The 24,435-nt window shown below is 42.7% G+C and overlaps 1 protein-coding gene across 1 annotated transcript in view; it reads right to left on the bottom strand.

Moving 5' to 3' along the window:
* LOC121080429 (netrin receptor DCC-like) overlaps window positions 1–24,435 on the bottom strand; it is a 137,565-nt gene that overhangs the window by 57,115 nt on the left and 56,015 nt on the right. The window contains exons 3-5 of the mRNA XM_040578448.1: window positions 16,276–16,560; window positions 2,389–2,539; window positions 1,887–2,023 (exon numbers count right to left, since the gene is read on the bottom strand). Coding sequence (XP_040434382.1) covers window positions 1,887–2,023; window positions 2,389–2,539; window positions 16,276–16,560 — 573 coding nt within the window. The remainder of the gene's footprint in view (window positions 1–1,886; window positions 2,024–2,388; window positions 2,540–16,275; window positions 16,561–24,435) is intronic.

Below are 24,435 nucleotides of genomic sequence, written 5' to 3'. Positions count from 1 at the left end.
ACAGGTATCAGGGGACTGCTGTCATCATCCCTCCAGCTTAGTCATGTCATTTCCTTGGAACATTTTCCATTATTAATACAAATATACATGAACACCATGTTTCTTTTTCAGGTAAGAGTCACAAATGAGTGATGTACATGTGAAAACAAGAAACAGACATTAATATTGTGCCTAACTTACAACTCCTTCCTCCCCCCCACACACATTTGTTCTGCATTTGTGAATTCCATATGTGAACGGAAACTTCACCCAAGAAATCTTTCACCCTCCCACAAGGGGAGTACAGTCACATCGTGCCATGGCAATGCAGTTTTGGTTTCCCCTTGAGACTGCAAGGGGCCAGCAACGGTGGCACCTTCCATCTTCGTGTTGGTCTAGTTCCATGCTTAGGACTACCCTGGCACTCTGTCATCTCGTCTTGGAGATTTTCATCATCTTATACTCACCCCTACACTTGGGTCATCTTGCCAGCAAGCAGGTCTCAACGGGGATGAAAATTCATGTACCTTTAACTTCGACATGACACTTAGAGCAGAGGGTGTGATGAAGCCAAAGCTAGATGCAGCGCCGACAGAATGCAGACAGGGATAAATTTTTTAAAAGGTCCATAAACGACTTGGATGCAAAACTCCTATTAATTTTCACAGGAACTGCACAGTCAGAAATGATCTATGCAATAATCTATGCCACGATCCTCCAAACCACAGTTGCTCTTGCCAATAGATCCTGCAATCTGTTACTGGGGAAAAATACCCATGAAATTTATTTCTATTTCACAGCCAACCTGCTGCATGCTAGAGTTGAAATCCACATATTTAAGTGAGGAAAATAAAGCATACTGCCCAAACTCTTACCTGCCTTTACAGGATTTGATTCCTTATAATAAAACCAATTCCATAATATGTGAACTTCCACAGTCAGAAAGCCACGGTTTTATTTTTAACCAGTAAAACAATGTATGACTTTAATGTAACTAAAGAAATAGAACTGAACCCTCCATCACCAGTAATTATTATATTTTATTATGGCTTGATAAAAGGATATTGTTATACAAGCACTGAATATCCTATAATCCAAATTAGGGCTTTATTCACTAATGAAAGCCAAAATGCAAAATGAACAACACATTGAAACATGTTATTGTTTGACTAAGTATTAACAGTGTTGTTCCTTAGATCTGACTGAGTAACACTAATGTACCCTGCTATTGTTCAATAGTTTAAATAAAGAAAAAAGAAAAAAAGGTAGAAATTAGATTTAAACACTTTTTGGATTCCATTAATATTTGCCATGAGGAAAGAGTGTGGGGGAAAGCAGGTTCTGTTAGGGGGGCGCTTTCAGAAGATTTAACAGTGGGAACCCTGAGAGAATCACTGCCGAGACAGGAGCTCCAGGAATTTAACTTGGACTTTTGTTAATTTGATGAGAAGATACATTGAATTTTCTTCTCTTACCCTATTGACTGTTCAGGGTGTTAAAAAAAAAAAAAAACAACAAAAAATACCACAACAAAACCCACAAAACCAGCTACCAATCTGATTTTCAACCCACTGTGCTTGATATAGTGAACAGGGACATCCACTGGAATGCTAAAAATAAGGCTTCAGGAAAGAGAAATAAAGGGAAAGGACCACGTACAGAAAGCATTTAGCATCTGATAGCAGAAGATGCTCGGTAACAGCAAGGCTACTGGGCACGGTGGGAGGCGTTCAAAGATTTACAGGATTTGGTTTCCATGGGTGCAACTAAATAAAAATCAAAATCAAAGCAGGGAAGGGACTCACAGTTTGCATTTATGGGGAATCTTGAGAAGTCAGGTGTTCTGGAGAAGGGACTAACTGCAAACGTTGTTGGAAAAGCAAAGCGGGCGCATGCCGTGTACTCACCCATCACTGACAGCTCTGCGGAGCCGCTGCTGTTCATGTTTTTGTAGGTGACTATGCATGTGTACGTCCCAGAATCGTCGTCAGTCACGTTGGATATGAGGAGGTTACTCCCAGCCAGTAACGAATACTTTTTGGACCTGAAACAGGGATAACACAAGTCCGCGGTGTATTAGAGGCGCTCTTCTCCATCTAGAAAAATACACCTAGTAAATTATGCCGTTAAGTAATTCTCAGCCATGATTTTGCCGTTAATAGCTTTACACTTCCATTTTAAATACCAGCCAGGTGACATTTATGATCAAATTCCACCCTTGGATTCAGTGCAAAGATGAGTTATAGCAGCAGGTTAGAAGACACATCCAGCACCACTATCATTTAGGAGGAAAATCTCGTCCCCCCCCAAGCTCACACTATTGCCCGTAAAACGTTACTCAGTGGTTTCCCTTTGCTTTGCTCAAGGAAACGTAACGTTACCCACGCAACTCCCAAAGGGCTGAGCTACCTGATGGGGAGCACTTCATCTCCTCGCAGCCACGTGAAGGTGGGAGGGGGGTACCCAGAAACGCAGCACTCCAGAACAGCATCTTTCCCTTCCATGGCCACCACGTTCGACGGTTGCTGCAGGAAAAACTGCTGCCTGTGCAAACCTGGATCTACGAGAGCAAAAGAGACAGTTGTCATCCCTTTAAAAAAAAAACAAACAACGTAACGGAACAAAACATTCTTTTTGTCGGGAATGGGGAATATAAAACAACTAATCAATAACAGACCCAAGAGACCAGGGCTTTCACAGATTCTTACTGATGGGAAAAATAGAAAAATCATAGTACAGATGTATAAAAAGTGTATCAAATGGCAATCTTCGAGCTGCTTACAGGTTGAACTCAAGGGAGCAATTTGATGACAGAAAAATACCAGCTTTTGGGAAAGCGAGAAAGGGCTGTTTATAGCCTGGTATTAAAGTCAGGTCTTGGAACGCCACAGGAAAAGGCATAGCCATGGCAAGAAAAGACAGATATACATAAGGTCAAGAGTGGTACTGGATTAATGTCACTATTCCAGAGTTGCAAGAGGGGAGTTCATAAATACAGTAGGTGAGGGAATCCAAGGAGAGCTTCAAGGAAACATGGGAAAGCACAGGAAACGCAGAACAGAGTAACTTAGAAAAATCTGAATTGAGAAGTAATAAGTAGAAAGATTAGTGCCCCAAATTATCCTTTCCTTGACCGAAGGACACCCCGTGTGCCAGAGGCTGTCCTGGACAGCCCTGGATGCCCATCCGTGGGCAGCTGAGCCGAGCTCAGTGTGAGCTAAACCTCTGCCTCTGACTGCCCTGGGTGCACCACTGCTGACCGGGGGGCATCCCAGACCCAAATGTCACCAACCCTGCCTGAAATTCCAGTAAACAGGCCAAGGAAACCAGTCGGGTTTGTTTGCTTTTTAACGAGCCTCCTCCTTCCCTGGAAAGCAACTTCATTTTCTTATCACAGATGTTGAAACAAATGGCTGGACATTAAATATTACTCCTTGTTTCCTGACAAAAATGTCAAAAAATTACACAATATAAATGAATATTCCCACCAAATTAACAGCTATGATATCTCCCAGGATCATCTCCAAGTAATTAAGACTGCTTCTGCCGTAGAAGTAGAAAGAAACTAACTAGCTGCATGCATTCGGTATGGTTTTCTAACAACAGCATCTTTCCAGTGCCTACTGGAACCAGATGGACGTGCAATTCCCAGCCATCAGTGAGTGCAAAGGATGCAGGAGTTGCCCCACACAACTCAGTGGCTTCAATCTGCGAAGACACCTTAGCTGATCACAGTGACGCTTGTGAATTGCTTGGTGTCTCTTTCAATAATCAAAGCACATGTACTACCTAAATATACACATTTAAATACACCATAGCTAACTGGCAGAAAACCAAAGAAAGCTGCTTTTTTGTTGTTGTTTAGTTTTGCTTGGTTTGTTTAGATTCTTCTTTTTAAGTCACTTGTCCAAAGATGGAAACAGATGTGCAAACCCAGAAAGTACAACAAAACCTGTGAGCAGCATCCAGATCTCGACACAGGAGCGTCTCCTTCCCTGCAGAAGCACTTAGGTCTGAAACCACAAAGAGGTTGTCTGATTAAAATCCCAATCCTAATTAGGATGCAAGATGTAAGCAGCAGTAAGATGGGCAGCAATAAAAATATAGGGAAAATTACATCAATGATGATGAAATTTGAAGTTAGAATAAGGAGATGATTGATAATTGAAACCATAGGCTTTAGGGGGATATGTTTGGCTGAGATGGTTCTTCAAATTCATCTGGAATAAATGGAATTCTGAAGCTGGTATAGGCTGGGTATTAGACAAAGCTGCACAATCCTAAACCACACACAAGTAGCTCAATAGGTATTGCTCCTCTGTACTTGGAAAAAAGCAGGACAGCACATCCACATTTTATAGTGACGTGAAATACATTTTTGTTGTACTGGGGACTAGAAACAACATTAATGAGACATCACTATTGCCTCCACTCCTCCAATGAAAATAATGTACTCATTACAACTCTGCCAACAGTCTGAAGATCAGCTCATAACTAGCACAGATTAGAGCAACCCCATCCTTCAACCAAAATGAAACACAACAGTATTTTACCTGAGATTTTTCCTCTCTCTCATGTGTTTTTTTTCCCCAGCAAGATTTTGGATGTTCCTGAGAGATGCGATTAAGTGAACATCCCAATGAAAGCAAAACTGTTAGCGTTAAGGCATGCAGGCAGACAGCTAGACCGAGGCCAAGGTTAAACTGAGACGGTGCCAACGTGAAAAACTGCTGAACACTGGAAAGGGAAAGTCACCATCCAACACCAAACCCAGATACAAATCATTAGTCAGGAATGGCAGGCGACAGCACAGACTCAAAAGTAGGTAAGCATTATTACTATTATTATTATTGTTGTTGTTGTTGTTGTTGTTTGGGGATCTGTTAACCTGAATTGTCAATAAATTCAACTTTCAACTAGTCATTATTTCAAATTACTTTTGTATTTAATATGAGAAAACACCACCACTAAACATCCCTGTAACATAGCTCTGCTTTCATCCCCACTAAAGCTGATGTTTAAAAATCATCGTCTCCTGCTTAGTTCCTTTTCCCAACATTTTCTCAGGGTCCGGACGGCTCCTTTCCCCTCCGGCACACCTGGCACTGCCCTGGGCTGGCTGCCATTCACCGCTCTGCAGGCAAATGCCCCCTGCCTGGGTCCTGCTATATGCCACAGCACTGCCATCGCCTGCTCTTCGCCTTTTCCATCTCTTGCTCCATTCACGACTCACAAAACAGAAGCTTCAGCTCCTATTTGAACTTTTCTGAACTCCCTAACGATGTAGCTGCTCACTGGAAAGGTGATGACACCTCTACATCCCTCTGCCATTCAGAAACGCAGCTCAAAAGCAAACAGAAACCAGATGTGCCAGCTGTGAATCAACATTTTGCTGCCTGATTCCCAGTCGAGTATGGCCAAAGTCAGCAGCTTAAAGCTGCATCAAGAGTTGAAGAAAATAATTGCTACAGGAAGGAGGAAAGCAAGTATCTTTATTCTTTTCCAAAACTAAGAGGAGGAAAAGAGCTGTGGGTTTGAAATCCATGCAGATCAGACCTGGGACGTTATTCAGACAAGTCCCTAGCCAGGGCTGAGCATCCCAGGAGGCAGCAGCTGTGCCCTTGGGCATCACGGCTGGCAGCCGGTGCTGAAAACAGCCCAGGGAAAGCTCAAGGCAAAAACTGGCATCAGGTTTGCTATCAGAAGGGTCTGGATGGAGTAACCAACAGGTTTTGGTTAAGCATCACAAAGCAAAACCACAGCTTTCACGGTAGGAAATGCTAGCGAGGAGGATGGACGTGCTATCAGACCGTGGCAGTTGGCATCACACCACCTCTGGCTGGGTACCGCCTGCCGAAAGACTGAGGTGCTCAAAAACCAGAGCTCGGTAACTGGGATGTAACCTCGCAAGGAACAAAGGAGTCTCCAAAAACACCACCCTTTCCTCCTGGGGGACATCTAGGTACCTCTCAGGAGCCGACATCCACACCTTGACCAACGGGATGGTGTTAGATGTTAAAAAAAATTAATTGACTCAAAAGTCCGTGAGACCACAGACTGCAAACCTCTGCAGCAGCGTTACACTGAAGGCAGTACAGTCTCCACTTGGAAGGTAAAGGAAAATAAAATAATTTTTAATTTTATTTTTTTTTTAAATCACAAAACATGTTCTGAGTAAACCCTACAAAAATATTCATCAGTGACAAAAAAGACCTTGTGAGGAACTCGGGTCTTTCTGCGAGCTTAGGGAAGCGGTACCCAACTAGTGCCCAGGCAGTGATTCCGGTATCTGACTGGTAATTGTCTGATCGCTGATAAAGACGCGAAGCAGCCCCAGCCTGGAGCCCTGGGGACACCCCGTGTGCTCACAGCTCCCCATCCATGGGGACAGGACACCTCTTGGTCTTTTTTAGCTTTCGACAGCTTGCCTGGGATGGTGGGGCACAAGCTGCTCCCCCCTGCAGGCCACAGACCCCCACCGCTGCCAGTGCTTATGCTCGAAGCCTGATGCTGGACCAGCTGGAAGCAAGGGCTACACCAGCTTCGCATCCTGCGGGGCATATCACATCACTGGTGTTAGTTGAATTTTTTATTATTTTTTATTAAGCACATTTCTATAGAGTAATGTTTAAGAACGAGCAGTTATACCTAAACCCAATTAGAAAGCAGTGAGCCACAAGAACTTCTTTTCCCCGAACAAAGTGAAACCTCTCATTTCATATCTAGCATTTTTCTTGAGCACACAATGTGCGGTAATGAGGTACAGCTATACACATATTTTCCATGCTCATTAAATCAATGACACACAGTTGAAATTCAAAACCACAAATAGGATCTGCGAATGTGTATCTCATTCCAACAGTCCCCATTACACTGATGTCTGAAAACACCACCCTATTTGGAAAAAAAAATAAATATGTATATATATATATATACATCTTTGCAATGCCTTGTTAGGATAAGTCATTTTATCTCCTTTTTTTAGATGGTTAATGGAATAATTGAGTTATTTTATGATTAACTGAGGACATTATATAATCTCAGCAGGAAAAGGTCCTGAATTATTTCTTTTTCCCCCCTCATACTTATGTCGAAGGCAGAGCTTCTACCACGTTTTGGCAGCATACTTCACAGCCAGCCACTAACCGCTCTCTCAGACCCTCAGACAGGTGTCAATATGCATTAATGAGTGCTGCGGATGTATTTCACCGTACCAAATTGGTCTTAAAGCATGCAGAACTGGAGACATCACATTTCTCTCTTTCAAGGCAGGTGAAGTTGCAAGCAGTTCACTTGGATTCAGCAATACAGACACCGCTTCGGCACTCAAGGAAAAAACTGTTACTGCAGTATTTTTGCTACGTTATATACTGGGGAGAAAAAATAAAAAAAATAAAAGAAATGCTTTCATAAAAATGTGTTGCATCCCGTTGTACGGCATCTCCCCGCACTAAGCTGCTTTGTGCTATAATGCATTTGTAAGTGTTGTTCAATTGACAAAAGACTCCCATTGTATCATACCCATGAAATTTTTTTCTGAGAGTATTTGGATAATATTTTACTTTTCCAGTATATATACTTTTTTTATTGCAGTACTTTTTATATTGCAAATTCCAGAACTGTGATGCCTTTAATGTGACACTGATGTGACGGACTATCTCTCTAAGTGTTCATAGTCACATTTCTAAATTCGATTAAAAAGAGATAAAGATTTACACCAAAGAAAACCCAATTTTGCTCTCTGCTGGCAGTGAAGGCAGGCCGGCAAAATTCCCCAACCTGGACTCACCATCACGCCTAGAGGCTGAGCACTTAATCCCAATGAGAAAGCAAGGGTTATGTGGGAACGGCGTTGGAGAAATCCGTCATTAAAATGATACCGATCTCTCAATATACGGAATGCATTAAAATGTATAACCAGAACGCAGTCACTACTTTGGGATTCGACTTTATTTTTGCCTCCACCTCCCAACCCCCTTGCTAGCATTTTCCTGCTTCAACCCTCCTTTCCCCACCCCCCACCCCCCAAAAAACCACCAGCCTGGCTCAGCAGAGCTGGGGGATGTGACATGACCAGGAGCATCTTAAGTAATAAGGACACACACAGATTGTAACATTAGCCCCGGCATGCATCAGGGCGTGAAGACATTCTTCTTACTGTAGTAACTTCAAAATACATTAACTAAAGTGCAAGGAAAACTGTGCCAAGTTGCCGCTGGAACATGAGGCTATACATCAGGGGTCCTGTTTCCAGCTTTAATGATGATTTCTGGCGAGAGGCTCTGTTTCCTCATCCATAATGAAGATAAAAAAATTTACAGGCTTTTGACTTGTTCTTTGAGATCCTTAGGTAAAAAAAAATAAAAATACAAAATTTATTACTGCAGGGGTAGAGAAGGGACACAGCTGGTTTGTATTTACAAGACAAAAGGAGCGAGCTTTTTCTCTGGCCATTAAAGTTTTAGAGGCAAAATTGAAACAGAATGAGGAACTGCTCCACAACTACATTATCTCCTATCCCCAAAATGGGGAATAGAGCAGAGGCGAGCAAGTAGTAACACATTTACACTCCTGCTTTCAGCTGAGCATCAGTGTCAGCAGACACTATTTCAGACCTACATTGTCCTTCAGATGCAAAGCACAAGCAAATAAAGAGCAGCGGTTTGATCCAGGTAGTAACTGAAGGCAGAGAATAACCTACAACAAGGTTTTTGATGCAGCCCTACGAATGTAACTCGAAAGAGATGTCATGCCCAGTCCTAGTCTGGTTTGAGTTAAACAAAATAATTAAAACAAAAAAAATCAAAGACTCGCTTAGTCAACGTTGAAAAAAACAAGTAGGAGCCTCTAACCACTTTGCGGCTTATAAATGGTAACTGGGACAACCTTTTCTGATGGCCGTTCTCTAAGCCCCCTCCAAAATTTCTGAACACGTGGTCACCAGTCAGACACGCAACATATTAGAGTATATTAGAGAGTATGGACTCAAGAACACCTCTCTGGCTCTTACTGAGGACTCTCCTAAAAAAAAATAAATATCTCCTTAGTAACCATTTCTATTTGGAGACCTGACTGCTATCAATCTGATGTAGCATATAGATGCTATACTGATTTTCAATTTCCCTAATGTCTTAGGCAAGAAACCCTCCAAGAAATCTACTACAATGATACAAATAATCATCAAAAATTACGTTGACATCACCTGTTTTGATACACTGATACCAAATTGTTTTAATTGCATGGACAATCCCATTATTTTGTGTCATAAAGATGCCAGCTTGACAAACCATCAGGTACTCAAAGTTTGGGTTAGTTCCAGATCACTGGAATCTTCAGTATTCCAAAGTTATGGTCAAGAATTAATGGTCTGGAGAATTTCTCAGCTTTTCCAGGAGCTATATTTTCACTTGGGTATAATGACCTGAAAACATCTGGTTTTAGACAAGCTTTAAGCCACTCATGTCATGGTAGTACTAATTTTTATTTTTAATATAAAAATTATTGTGAAATAATCAATGCCATATGTCCAGGCACTTTTTTTTTTAATTAGTAGTGGTTCTTAACTTTTCTGCCCTTTAAATACTGAAACAAGTTCTACCACTTTCACCCATTCTTAGAAATATTGTTTCAGCTAGGTTCGAAAAACATTTGCACCCTGAACTGTATTAATTCTTGCTGTCCTCCCTGTCTGCAACTCTTTTGACTCCCCACAAATCCTGGTTTTTATTTTATAACTACTATTATCAGATCACTTGCTCCAATTTTCAAATTTTTCCTAATTTCTTCATAACCAGACTGCTGGGGTTTTCAGTTAAGGCTGCCTGTCCTTCCAGGGTGTTACAGTAACATTTTATTGCATATATATAAAAATACACTTGGAATTCCCCAATAGCCACCTGATTTATTCCACTGAAATTCTCTCTGGCTGCTAATTTGACTCCTGCACAGGGGAATTCTGTTCTGATATAAGCAATAACTTTACAAAACGTAGCAGTGATAAGACAGTTGTGTATGTTTTGCTAGCAAATTGGTTTAGTGGCCGGAGCAGAAAACAATGTGTTTCATGCAATTAAAAGAAACAAACCTAATAAAAATATAAAATGCAAGTTCATAAAAAGCCAAACTTGAATGCAGACTTCAGTTACATCCGTCACCTCTGCTGTTTGGTATCTATAATAGTCATAGTCATTAACAGTCACTCATAGGATGCTGTTATTAGTAGTATAAAATAATATTCCATATTAAAGCTCTAGTGCCACAATCTCAAAGCAGGAACGCCAAGGCTGTTCCCAACACTACAGAATTCTCTTTTCTGTTTGGGATTCTTTGCGGAGTACATTTTGCAAGCGGGATGTGTGATGAAATGTAAAGGGAACTGCCTTGAACTTCCCTGCGGAGCCAAATCCACCAGGCAGCCTACAGTCCTCCGGCTGCCAGAATCGGCAGCCTCAAGCCAGTTCCATTGCCTAAGGTTACCCATACACCAGGAACCTTCCCAATAACACCTTCTGCTTCCAAATACGTTCAGCAATAAATTCTACGCTACCCTTCAGGCCCTTGTCCTGAACTCAAGCTGTGCTTCCAACACGGCTCATACAGCCCGTCATCTCATTTCGTGCCATTGCTGATGCCTTTACGTGTTATTTCCTCACCACCGATGGGGTGAGGAGCCAGGCAGGTGCTCAGCAAACCCCTCTGTACCAACTATCAGGTGCTAATCTTGTGATGGCGCTGCTCCTCACATCAGCTCCACGCTAAGAGCACACCCCAACGGCACTGCTGTCTCCGCGGTTTCCCTCCCCACAACGGGACGCTGCTATTTATATTTATTATATTTATATTTATATTTATTTATACGTATTAGGTAAGAGATTACTTCAGCACTAATCAGATTTAACCAGGCGAAAGAGGCAAAATAGCTCGTTCCCTTGGATTATTAATAAGCACTGTAAATTTATCATTTTTTTTTTTTTTTTGCTTAAAGGTCAGAATGTACCCAGCTTATAAAGCGACCTCAGCAATTCTATTCATTTGGGCAGCTGGAATCAGGTATAACCCAGATACTGGGAGTTATTATGTGGGTATACTTCCCAAACAGGAAAATATCTTTCTCCCAAGTGATCCAAATACTACCAATATTTAAAGAAAAAAAAATCGGAATAATTAGACTATCGCTAAGAAGCACAGCATATTCTGTAACAGGGCATACCCCACCCAAGTGGTTCTCTCCCAATGAGACAAAAACGCAACCGTTGCTAGAAATTCTGGCAATTCAGCAGCACAAGGGATGCCTTCACCGGGCACACTGCTCAGGACAAGGCTTTTGATCCTTTTGTTGCTTGGTTTGTAAGGCAGGAGGAGCAGTGACTAAAAACCCCACCTTGATTTAAATGCAACTGCTGTTGCGTTTTTCACAGATTCAGTACAAAAATAAACAATTCCAATGGCTATTACTGGGTTTAAGTGTTTAAACTTTCCTCTGCTTGCAAGAGCATAGCTTCAGGTTTCTAGTCATTAGTTTTTCATGCGGTTTATAAAACCCTGCAGATTAAAGAGCCTTTTCCCCCCAAGTAAGTGCTTAGAGAGCGCACGCTAACAGCAAGTCTATAAAGATCTGCTGGATGAAGTACAAAAACTCCCCCATGTTTACCAAAAGGAAGGTGCCATAAAGTAAACACTCTTAATTCTTCGCTGAACTATTATTAATTTATCGACAGCCACTCCCTCAACTACTGACCGAAACTGGAAGCTTCTATTCAGTTGACATTCACCTAGCAGAAATCCATCCCTTCCCACGCACCCTCAGCTCTAAGCAGAGGCTCCCATGCATCACCTTGCTGGTAAACGAGCATCCAAACAAGCTTTGCTTACATCATCATCTGGTACCCTCTGTGGAAGGTACCCAGCTCTGGCATCCTGCATCACCCTGCGATTTGCACATCTGGATGCCACAACTGGGACTGTTGGGGTTTTTGGTTTTTTTTGGTTGGTTCTTGTTGTTGACTGGTTGGTTTTTATATGTACTAAGCAGAATTAGGGCAAGACACCCCTGCGGCAAATAGGTGCTGGAGAACATAAATGGGAAATTAGTTCGATTTTTTCAAAAAGAATAATTCACAAGTTTAATATGTATTTTAAGTGGGCCACATGTGTTGGAAATCTGTTTTCATCTAAGAATAAACACTGTTGAGTACTAGCTGAGGAGGTTAAGACTAAGGTAAAAGACCTGATTTAAACAATTAGTGGCTGTTAGGGAATGTACATCAACACAGGGATCCTCCTGGGGTAGAAAAGATGAGAAATCTTATCTCTGCACCCGATCCAGGCTCCGCGTCTTGTATGAGGAACTGATGGCTGAGCTTCAGAGAGGTTGCATGCTCCAGCTCGGTCAGACCCTCCTCCAGGCTAAGTTTAACTATAAAACTCCTAATAAACAACAAACACACCATACAATGTAATCCAGTATATTCCACCCCTTTCGTTTCCCAGATGGGATGCCCTCAGAAAATATGCTTCCTCTATTAACATGACTATGGAAAAATCAAGGCGAAACAATGGTAGCTGCAAAACTCCATCAGTACCACGACATTACGCTGTATTTAAACCAAGATTAACAACACAACCACTTTTCTTTTAATGAAGGGAGGTTCCTAAGCATGGGAGCAAGCCTCAGCTCCTGGTGTATGCAGTTACTCAAACACAACCACCACCCCTCTCCTGCCCTACTCCTGGTGGGATGCGTTTACTGCCTGGTCCTTTTTGCTGCCTCCTCAGGAATGCAATGGCGAGGAAGGAGTGGAATCACCCAGCAGCAGCCAAACGGTATTTGCATGACCTATAAAGGAACTACGTGATATTGTTACCGTCATCTTGAACAGTAGCTCAGCAGCCAAGCTCAGGGCCAGAGAAGGAAGCTCCACGACAGACAATAGTCCAGCGGCAGATTACTTCAATAGCTAACGATAAATGCAGGAGTATTATTTAGAAATTGAGAATTAATAGCTTTCAGACATCCAATTACTCAACTTCTGCTTTTAAAACATCATTTGTATTCCTGGAGTGTACAGATCTCCCAAAGAAACTTACTCAATTTCGAGAAGCAATGAATTCAGCTAAGAATTAATTCCTTCATGCTGGTTTGTATAAGAACTTTTGTGGGGGTTGGTTTGGTTTTTGGTTTTGTTTTGTTGTTTTTTTTTTTTTATATATAGTAGCATTAATCCTTCTAAATTAATTAGGTGAGTGCATGTAGTTATCTCAATATGTATTTCCTCATGCTTTCAGTATTTGCTGAAACTTTTCACCTGGGATTAAGTTTCTAGACCCCAGAGAAAAGAAGAGCACTTCAATTAGAAAAGTGGAAAAAACGTGCATTTGAAATGAGCCTTCTGCAAACAGTTGCAATGGCCACTCTTAATTTGAAGAGCAATAAATAAAACCCTGACATGTTAAAAACCCGTCAAGAGTTTTGCTCAGGTTTGTTGGGGTTATTCAATAAACACCGTTCAAGACCTGTTCTTGTGGCATACGGTTTCTGGGGGAGGATTTTGCAAGGCTGGAGCTCTGTAAAATTCATTTTGGATGCACCAAGGGGAGAATCAGCCCCTTCCAGACCCTCCCCAGGCAGAATCAAACATAGGAAACACTTCCAAACAGTCACTTCTAAAGCCTTTTCTAGTTATTGAAGTAAAATCTTTGTGCCCAGTGCCTTGCCCCACATTTATAGACACATCGAGCACCTACAAACTCCTCTTTGGTAACGGAGGTTAAAGGCTCAACTATTCCCTCATTTACATGGCGAGTTAAACTACAGGCTTGGGTCCGGCATAAGGTGAATTATACTTTTTTTTTTGGTCCAGGAAATCCATAATTCCTTCATCCAAATATTTTGGTTTTCTCACCTGTCTTCATGTTGGATGATGAATTTTTCTATCAAGAGGAGATACAGATATCTGCAGACCCACCGTAATACCGAATCAAATATTTAAGCCACAGGCACTTTGACTAAAGAAATTAAATGACAAAAGATGTTTATCCCTCATACTTCTTTCTTGTGTTCTCTTTAGAAGCAGCTGTAGAGAACTTCAGCAAATATTTGCCAGGATTGCGGTCAGCTTTGCCACAAATCCCAACAGATGTGCTGTGCATTCAAACAAATCACAACCACCATCTGGGGAAGAAGCAGCATTTTTAAAATACAGAATTATAAGATACTACCTACACTTTTTTTGGTTGTTGTTTTGTTGCCTATTCCTTTGAATAGGATTTAAGACTTTTTCTTTTTTTTTCTCTTCACCAACCAGGGGAAAAAGGCCAACAAGAGTATTCTGCCTTCACTAATTATGGAAGAGGAGAGCTGCAACGGAAGACAGATTTCTCCCAACAAGCTAAAACAGGAGAGGCAGAATTAGCAGTGAAGTATCAGATAGCTCTGAACCATCAAAGCATGCACATGAGAAAAAAAATCCCAAGAGGCTCAGTAAGATCTGAATTTTTGTTTCAGGAGCATCACTCATTTCTTATAAAAGCTGCTGTCTGCTCACATTATCCTGAAATTAGACCTTGTGCTGCTTGCCCTAAGCCAAAGTCTGACAGACTCCACTAGTTCCTTGTTATATATTTTCCTCATTATTTGCTCCACTGTTTCCCTGGTATAAAATTTTAACATGCTAGGAAGAGATAAATTAATTCCCCTCTCTCCTATAGACAGCCTGAGAGAGGCCATTTAGCCAGGATTTTAACAACCGAAACTGGGAAAAGGAACAAACATCAATCCATCCACAATCCATCAGAAATGGAGATGCATGGCAAATTAACAATACTCTGAGGAGGTGAAGAGAAATCTTCCAGGTCTGTCTTAAAATACAAAATGTTGTGCTTTTCTTAATTTCAAATAAAAACATCTGAAAAAAAAATATATCTTCATCCCACCCCACCCTGGATCTTGTTGTTGTTACTAAGACAGAGGCAGGAACGCCTTGGTGCTGCCCAGTGCATGAGGAACGGCACAGGCTCCGAGGCTGATAGTGAGCTGGAAGCCTCAAGAGCAGCCACCCTGGGGGCACTCTGGGGGTCAGGACCACCCTAAAGAGGCCAGCTGTAAGTTCGGGGGGGGGGGGGGGAAAGCTAGGAAAAAAAAAACAACCTCTCAGGGAACTCCAGGTGATGTGGTCGTCTCCTGTTGCCAACTCTCCTGGCTGTTACTTTGCTTTGTGGCTCTGAAAAGGATCAATAGCTACTACTGCAGCAGAGTGTGAGGATACGGGCTTGGGTTTGTAATCCTAAGTTTAGAGTTTGGGGGTGGTTTATTTTTTTGCTGTCAAATCCTAAACACCCCAAACTCCATCGCCATAAGCCCCTGAGCTACAGACCACTCCAAGCAGCAAGGATGCACGCACCAAGCTTGGCTTGCCTTAGTCCATGGACACATTCCCTGATCCTGGCCTTCCTGATTCCTACAGGATATTGATTCCAAATATATATATTTGGGCTAGCTTAGAAGTCAGAAAATCCTGCTCCATCCCCTCTCAGGGAGAAATCAGGCAAACCAAAATCATTTGTCTAGAAAATGCATATATATATATATATAAAAAAAATTATAAAAACGCAACATCTGCCCGGTTTAATTAGCGGTTACAAGTTAGCGGGAAGGAGAATTTGCAGCAATACCTTTTGCAACCACTCTTCTGGTGCTCAGTTCTTGATGCTATACCACAGTGGTAACCATGTATTAAGCTAATGAGTTTTTTAAGAGGGAGAGCAAGATGCTCACCGGGCGATGAATTTCGGAACATTACCTGTCACAGCTAAACTGTGTCAGATCCCAAACCACGCTCTAGGCATATGACACCAGGCACTGAAGTATCCCGACAGCCTAATTTTGAGGAGGTACATCCAGCAGCCAGTCCCAACAGACTGCCTTTCTCGTCAATGGAGCTCTTCCAGAGAGTTCTCTGGGACAAAAATCATGGTATGCTGAGATGGGAAGTATTTCTCTCGCTCCGTTGACCATGGAAAAAAAAGGAGACCAGCTTCATACAGATCTAAATTTGGTCCTTGTAGTTAGGCAGCAGGAATACTTCCCTACGGTGTCATCTCTCTCCTCATCCAACTGCTTTCCTAAAGGTCTCCAGGCTCTTCCCTGTGAAGAAGACCTTGGAAACTTGTTGAAGTAACTGGAGAGAAAGCGGGATAAATCAGCCTACCTGCCCCACGAGGGCTGTTCTTTCAGACAACCAAAAGGACAAGACCAGACCAGAGAAAAAGGGCGATGCAGAAGGGTCCGGTGGTTCTTACCTGCCAAAACTCTGACTTCTGCATCATTCCCAGTTCTCGAACTGGCTGGGTTTTTCGCCAGACACCTGTAGACCCCGCTGTCCCCGTGCTGAACCCTGCTGATCTGTAAAGCTCCGGAGGGCAGGACGGCCACACGCGTGTCACCCGGGCTTGGGGACAGGTCCTCCTGGTTTCGCTGCCAGTGCACCGCGGGCATGGGCTCCCCAACAACTTCACACTTCAGCAGAATCGTGTCTCCTGCAAAAGCCGTGACAGATTCTGTCTGGGAAAGAAACCTCAGTGGTCCTGCAAAGGCAAATGAAAAAAAAACCAAAACAAACCCAATTATATAGATGCTGAAAATAGACGTTGTATGCTGTTTCCATGCTGATTTGAATTTTGCTAACAAATCCAGACTAAAATAAGGAAATGAAAAAATTATGTGCTATTCTGAAAACTACTTGGAGATTGCTATAATGGTGGCGTGACTAACACTTTCCTTTGTAAATTACTCTCATTAACAGCAAAGAAAAGATGTGTTATCAACATAAAGAGTAACAAATTGCACCTGTTACTTACAAACCCACTCAGGAACAACTTTAACAAAGTACAGACATGCTCTCACGCTATCCAAACTGCTCAGAACAGGCTGGCATTCAAAGGAAAGCACAACTAAACCTACCTGAGGTTTTAAATTTAAAGCATTAACAAAATGCTACAGTCACATGTCGCTGTATTTCCTCTTCCCTCCAAATAAAAGGAAAAATACTCTAAAAAAAACCCTTAATTCACTTGGGTCACACAAGCAAAATATTTCCAACAGGGAATGGCCTGTGCCTGTTTTTCCATGAAACATTTCTGACTAATGAGGGCAGGAGAGAAGAACTGGGAGCTTTAATTGCACAACCCCCAGGTGCCCCAGCCCCGCTTGGTGGGAAAACGCGAGGACCACAGCCTTCAGCTGCTACAGAAGAAAAACCCAGCAAGAACAGAACACTGCAGGATTCAAAGTGCATGTGAAAGATGTCAAGCTCATGGATTTTATTACCTGGAAGCATCATTGCTTTACTGATAGATAAACTCGTACTGAAGGAAAATAAAGGAGGGGGGGAAATCAGTCATCCTTCAAGCCAAATATAAGAAGGACAAATCAAGATGTGCTGAAGCAACTGCTTGGATCAGGGATGTGCTGGAGATGGTGAGGATGTATTTTGGGGACCTGCTGTGGCTCTCGTCCTGGTCGATCCCCAGAAATGACCCGAGCAGCCACCAGTCCAGCTGGGCACAGGTGCCTGTGTTCAGGGACTATCTGAAGCCATACAAGTACATACCATCACGCAGAAGTCTGTGCAAACAGGCATCATGTGTTTGACAGAGAAAAAAAATAAATTGAAAAGATGACACTAAAAGCCACCAGAAAATATATAGGAAACAAGTATCTCTTAGATTATGTCAGCTGGTGTTCAGCAAAGGCTTGCAAAATGGAGCTGTCATTACAGGCTATTAAGAAGCTGAGGAAGCAAAGAATAAAACCCCCCAACTTTCTCAGCATTAAAACACCACCCAAATATTCAGCAAACTGGTGTAGTGGGGAACGATCTTGTACTGGGAAGGGTGTTTGAGATCCTGTACTGGGAAAGGTGTTTGAGTGGGAGCCCCATGTTCGTTCCCCAGTTCAAATACCTCTTTGCTGGTGTGAGGAATATCTGCCCCCCCATGTCTTCTCTCAGTTCTCCTGTCTCACAGAGCACCTGCGAGGATGAGATTGTGCAGCCTGGGGGATGCGCTGCCATGAGCTGAAGCAGGGGAATTTTTCAGCAAGGCTAAAACTGGCTCAGCGCAGGCTTCCTAATGGTATTTCCACACACCAAAAAAAAAAAAAAGACCTGACATGAATCTGCTGTTGTGTGGGCAGTGGCATTTCCTAATCACTGGGAACAGGGAACAAAACGAGGGAAGAAGAGGAAGTGGTACCCAACCCCATCCACCCGCTGCACCCTTGCACGCCTCCCTGTTGCAGTGAGGATGCTATTTTTCAGCCGAACTATTGGCACAGACGCACAGCTAACAGCTTTGCACCCCCCGTAAAGCTGGTGCAAGCAAGAAAAATAGAAACATCCAACACTTTAACAACAAATATATATATATATATATATATATATATATATAATTGAAGATAAACACAGTGTGAACAGACCTGGAAAGCTGTTGAAAACTGCACATTTTTCCAAGAGGAAAGAGAGCTAAATCTAATTTACTGCAAAAATAAGGACTAAAACAATTGCTGTCGAGGGATTTCTTTTCTTTCCATGGCAGCACCATACCTCCCATGCCCTTGCACCCAGCCAGCTCACATCTTGCCCTGCTTCCACACCATCTCCTTTCTGCAGGTATCCCAACTCTTTTTTTCTTTTAAAGCTGAAAAAACACACTCCATAAAATCTACACGAGAGATCAGGATGTGGCAAAACCCTTTTTGCTGTGTCCCAATGAGAAGACACTAAGCACCTTTTTCCATGGTTATGTACAGAACTCCTTCATCTCTCTGCAGGACTGTAATATATGAGACCTTAAAACTATCACTGTGTCTTTTTACAGCTCTCCTGGCTTACGCTGATTTATTTTAAAGACAGTTTTTGAAACTACACAGATGTTTGAGTTGTCGGGAGCTGGCTCAAGGGAACGGACCAGCAAATACATTCTGAGAAAGTCATATTTGGCGACAGGCTCTAGAATTAAACAGCGCAGATCCTCAGTGCCGCTTCGCTCTGTAGTCAAAGGGTCACAGATGCACCTCCCTTCATTATACCCAAACCTACTCAGAAAAACTTAATTGGAAGCAGTACCCAACTCCGATTTGCCATGCAGGCTGGTTGGCAGCTTATCAGGATCCCCATCTTTCCTTATAGAAGACCCAATTATAAGCAATTAAAGTTCACTTAATAAAAAGGCTTATCATTTGGGGGACAGACCTCAGGGTCTGGAACATTTTTAGCTATTAAATATTCAGCAATTTAGTAGCACTCAGTACAATCCCCCCGAGAAGAACCACTTTAAATGCTTTGTTTGTTTCAAATTAAAGTCTGCAAGGTTACTTAACATCAAGACCAGACCTTTTTTTTTTTTCACTTTCAATTCACATAATAGCTGAAGAGCAAGAAACCAGGATAACGAAAAAGAGTGATTTCCATCGGCTTGCTTCAGAAAATAGGAAAGGCAGCAAGCATGGATGAGTGCGTCTAGAAATGTAAATATTTTAGAAACTGCTGTCTAATTCTGTCTTCCACGGGCTGCTTTCCAAAAAGGTACTGTAGTTTAGTCACTTGATAGTCTTTTTTCATTCGCTAGCTGCAGTTTACAATTCCGAAAAGATGTGCACTGAGTAATGTGCGGCAGAATTATCTGCGCAAGACCTAGAGACTTCACCAAATAACCCAAGTACCGACTTCGTGCACCGAAACTGGAGCTACATAAAAATGTTGCCCTTCTTGCTGCAAACCCCACCTTCTGGTACTGGAAGCCGTACATCTCCGAGGAAATAGAACTGATTACAAGCTGTACAGGCAAGCTTCTGGTTTAAAAGAAACTAATCAGATGGAAAACAAAAAAATAATCATCGAGTTACCAACATGCATTCAGCAATATTGCCAGCTGGGGAATTCCCACACTGGGGTACCAGGCAGCCACCCCTAACACTATCAGCCTAATGAAAAGAATTCAAAAGGAAGCATTTTAATAATACAATAAAATTAATAGTAACAAGCTATTTTATGCTTTTGCATGGTTTATGAAATTTGGGCAGTTGAGGTTTATAGAGATGGAGGTTAAATCCATTTGCCACAAAGCACGCAAATGACCACTACAAATAAGGCTAGATTATTTCTTTTTTTTAAATGCAAACCACACTCAGTATGCATTCTGCCTGCACAGAGCCCATTTAAATCCTGTAAAACTTCATCCTTGAACACAAAGTACCAAGATTCCAACTGCAACACACAGACACGGTCCCTACTGGTAGATCACATCACATATAAATACACCAGGAATCAGGGAATATGCAGGTCCCATGACTGAGATTTAGGATGTGAACATAGGATTGCCTTCATTTCTCCTCCCTGGAGATACACATGAACAAACTTCCCTAGAAGTTAGCACAGCTGGCTGAAAGTACATAAATTACGTGTAATGACAATATAGTTATCGCACATCAGAGAAACTGTTCCATCAAAAAATAAGATGCTGAAAAGTAACTGAGAATTTCAAAGAGCAACACGGCATCCTTAAAAATAAATCTAGACAACTTCATTTGCCTCCTTTTGTTTTCCCTGGGTCTCAGTTGTAACCCACCATTGCAGCTGCCTGTGCCGCTCAGCATCCAGCGGCTGCGACCACGGGGAGAGCAGACACAGTGTAAAGTCTGGAAGTTTGATTTAAGAAGTCAGACTTCAAGTCTGCAGAAGATAAGGATCAACGTGGGCATTGAAATTGCGTATTGAGATGCCAAGTAATTACTTACAAAGTGGGCCAGCAGTTCCAAATACCTTCAGATTAACTGAAATGCAGCTAGTTACATAGCCTTATATATATACACACACTTACGTAATAATTAGTAGAAATAATTGTGTACATAACTGAGCACATCCCAGCCTTCAATTTGTATTACGTAAACAAGAGATAATATTTCCATTTCATAGATGAGGAACGGAATCTCTCAGATAAAGGTTAAAATTATTGAAAGGCGACAAAGCCATGGAAACCAGCATCCCGCCAGCTTATGAAATGTGGCAGCTTTAACTCAGAAGAGTTCCTCTGGCTTCTTAGGCACTTTGGAAACTGCTACAGCGACTGAGTTGCTTGCTCAAGGTCACCGGCAAAATCCAACGTAAGCAGGGGTTTGAACAGAGCTTTCCCAAGCTCTTCTATAAATACATATCCTTCTTTTTCCATAAAACTGAGTGGGAGTTTCTTTTGCGGTACCCACAAACTGATTAGCCAAGGGGGAGAGAGGAGTGTCAGGTTCATGCGGAGTTCTCAGTTTTCCAGCGAAAAGGAGGAAAATCCTCCTAAGGGAATGAGTTTAAAGTACAAATCAAGCCTGTGGGCTCTATTGAAGAGGGATTGAAAACGTAATTCCTGCAGAGAAAACTTAGGGACCACCATCAGCAAATACCTTTAAAAGAAAAGAACGAGCTTAAACAGACACCGTTATGTTTAATATTCATTGCACAAGTGCCTTAAAAATACCTACTTCACATGCTTTTCTGCTGCCCTCTTAGCATGTGTCTCATCGCTTTTGGATCAAGGAGTGACTCATCCTGCTTTGTGCCAGGGGAGTGAAAGCAGCTTAGATGCTTCCAGCGAGCTCCATCCCAAACTCCAAGCCAAACAAAGTATTTGGCCTCATTTCAGGAGAGCCAAACTGCCATCGCTTTTTCAGCCTTCCCATTTCGGGGCGAGACAATTAGTGCTGCACCTTGTACTTGGCATTCAATTATCGTACCAGAAAATGCACCTTGGCATCCTTGCTGTTAGGTTCTCCAGTCTTTAGCCAGCCCTCCAAGCTCCGTGGCCCTTTTGGGATAAGGAGAATGGAGGTGACCACAGCTCTGGAGGGAATCTCTGTACTCGGTCAGCTTATAGCAAAGGCAAAGAAACCAGGCATGGATTTTAGTGGGCTGCAAAAGCAATAGCTCGTTGTGTGTATATATGGAAATGGCACGTAAGAGAGGATTTAGGGGAGAGTTTGGGTTCGACACAGTGTTGAAAGCCTGATGCTCCTTAGTCATGGAAGTGCCCCCGTTACTCAGGCATCCTTCCCCTTTGGAGGAGGTTTTTTACTCTGGCATCCTTCCCCTTTGGAGAAGTGTTTTTTACTCGGGCATCCTTCCCCTTTGGAGGAGGTTTTTTACTCGGGCATTCTTCCCCTTTGGAGGAGGTTTTAAGCCATACAGGTTACTGTTAGATCAGGTTCTTCATGCAATGCCAGGGGAGCTGAAGCCATCGAACTCCACCACCAGCCCTACCCTGATGTGGACACGGTCACTCAAATGCCGCTGGACTCACCATAAAGGAGACAGAAACCGTAACTCATGGACAGACAACTCAGAACATCCCGTGTAGGATGAAAATTTCCCCTTTTCTAGTACCAGGGCACATCCAGGTCTCCAGCACAGCAATTTTCTCTCCCAGCATGTACAGTCCATTACAATTATTATAGCCCCAATTCTTGGCAGCAATCTAATTCCACCACGAAAGGTTAGCTGAAGGAAGATGAAGCCAGGATCTGCCCTTTGATGCCTCTTACCTATCACAGGAAATAAATTAACTTATTTTCCTGAAAGAGACTTTTCCCTAGCCTGTGTTGCCGATGTCGGCTCAGATTATCAAAACTGCAAGAATTTTTAAAATCTAATTTACTTGTCACCTTTTATGTGGCTCACTTGCTGGCTTTGCTCAGCATAACACATGGAAACAATCTATTTTTTTCATCCACATATTTTTACTGGGGGGTGTGTTTGTGGGATTTTCATCAAGGATCCAATGCCTTCATGGTCAGTTCTGCTTAGTTTTCGCAGATCTTTCTTTCTGATTCAAAGCACCAGCACAAAGCTGCTGTGCCTGAACATCCCACGCATGCACCGTACATGCGGAGCAACAGAAATTCAATTTTAACTTAATCATTCAAGTACAACCCTCAAGATTGTTTTTCCTCTTCGTTATACAGCTATTTTTTTTTTCAGCACTTCAGAGTTCCCCAGCACCAAATTTGTCATTCTGCAAGATTATGGCTTGAAACAATGACCTTCTTCTAGCCACGGGCAGAACACAACTCTCCAGAGATGCACACCTATAGCTCTCTCTCTATAGAGAGATATATAGTGTCTTCTACAACGACAGAGCTGCAGTTTTCAGCTTAAGACAATCCCCTGCTTTCTCAAAGAGAAGAAAGCATAGCAGATACTCCAAACAACAAACCTGCTGGTATTTGCTAACAACCTGACGGGGTGTCCTGAATCTCTGGGAGCACCTCCCCGCTGTTCACAGTAGTACAATACACCTGCACGGGGAGAAAAAAATACTGCCCTCGTGTTTTATCAGCCACCGACAAGTCCACCCACCACTTTGCCCCTGTTAATACACAAATCGGAGGGTGTAAATCTCTTCATCGTCCTGTCGGCTGCTCTTGCCAGCACCCGTGGCTGGCAGCCAGCGAGCAGAACAGGCTTCCTGCCAGTTGCCAATGAAACAGTCAACTCTGCTCCTCAAACAGGGAATAACCGAGAAGAAAATAGGCCTTTTTTTTTTTTTTTTAATTGCTGAAGAATCTAACAAGGGCCGTATTTCAAAAGCTCTAATTAAAACAATAAAAAATGCAGGCTCTCTCATTGGACCGCCTTGCACCGGGAGCTTGCTGGTGCTAGCATCATTTAGTCCGTTATATTTAAAGCCTTGCACTTAGAGCAGTGACTTGGCTTCCATAAAGCACTGTAGAAGTAGTATAAAGATGTGCTGAGCGGACCAGCAAGCTCTTGATGTAACAGCCTACAAATGTAACATGATATTTCGGCGCCTTGCCTCATTTAAAGTACTTCAGAACCACCTTGAAAAGACCTTCAGAGTAATTAGGTGTAACTCCAACCCACCTTCCAATAAATGACCCAAGCCTTCGAGCAGGACAGAGGCATCCCCAGCTCCAGAGAAAGAACGAACCAGCAACCCAGGCTCCCACCAGCGAGGATTGCTCCAGGGTTACCCCAACAGCACTGAGCCCAGCGATACTGGGGGACAACAGCAGCCAGAGCTGGAAGTCCATTGAATCAGCACCCAGCCATGGGTGAACCATGAGCCACGCGGAGCCCTGTACGAGCCAGCGTGGTCTGTAAGGCTTCCACAAACCTCTGTGCCATGCACACCCCATCCACTGCAGCTTCTGAACGTGGCTGGCTGCTCTGAGCCTCAGCTTTCAGACATCTGAAACGCCGTGACCTGTGGTTCACTCTCCAGCTATGGCAGTAGATGTTTAGGATGCGATGGACTGGTTCTAACACACTGAAGGTCCATCTGTCCAGAGAAAGGAGGGGTAGGGGCTCTGCTACCAGGAGGAACAGCAGAAAAAATGTGGATGTATGGTCCCTCCCCCTCATCCAGCTCCCCAAGCATCCTTCCACAGTGCTCTGAAGA

The sequence above is a fragment of the Falco naumanni genome, chromosome W, assembly GCF_017639655.2.
Source record: "Falco naumanni isolate bFalNau1 chromosome W, bFalNau1.pat, whole genome shotgun sequence".
In the NCBI taxonomy this organism is placed as follows: Eukaryota; Metazoa; Chordata; class Aves; order Falconiformes; family Falconidae; genus Falco; species Falco naumanni.
The sequence above is the reverse complement of the archived record's forward strand: the minus strand, read 5'-3'. Positions and strand labels throughout refer to the sequence as shown.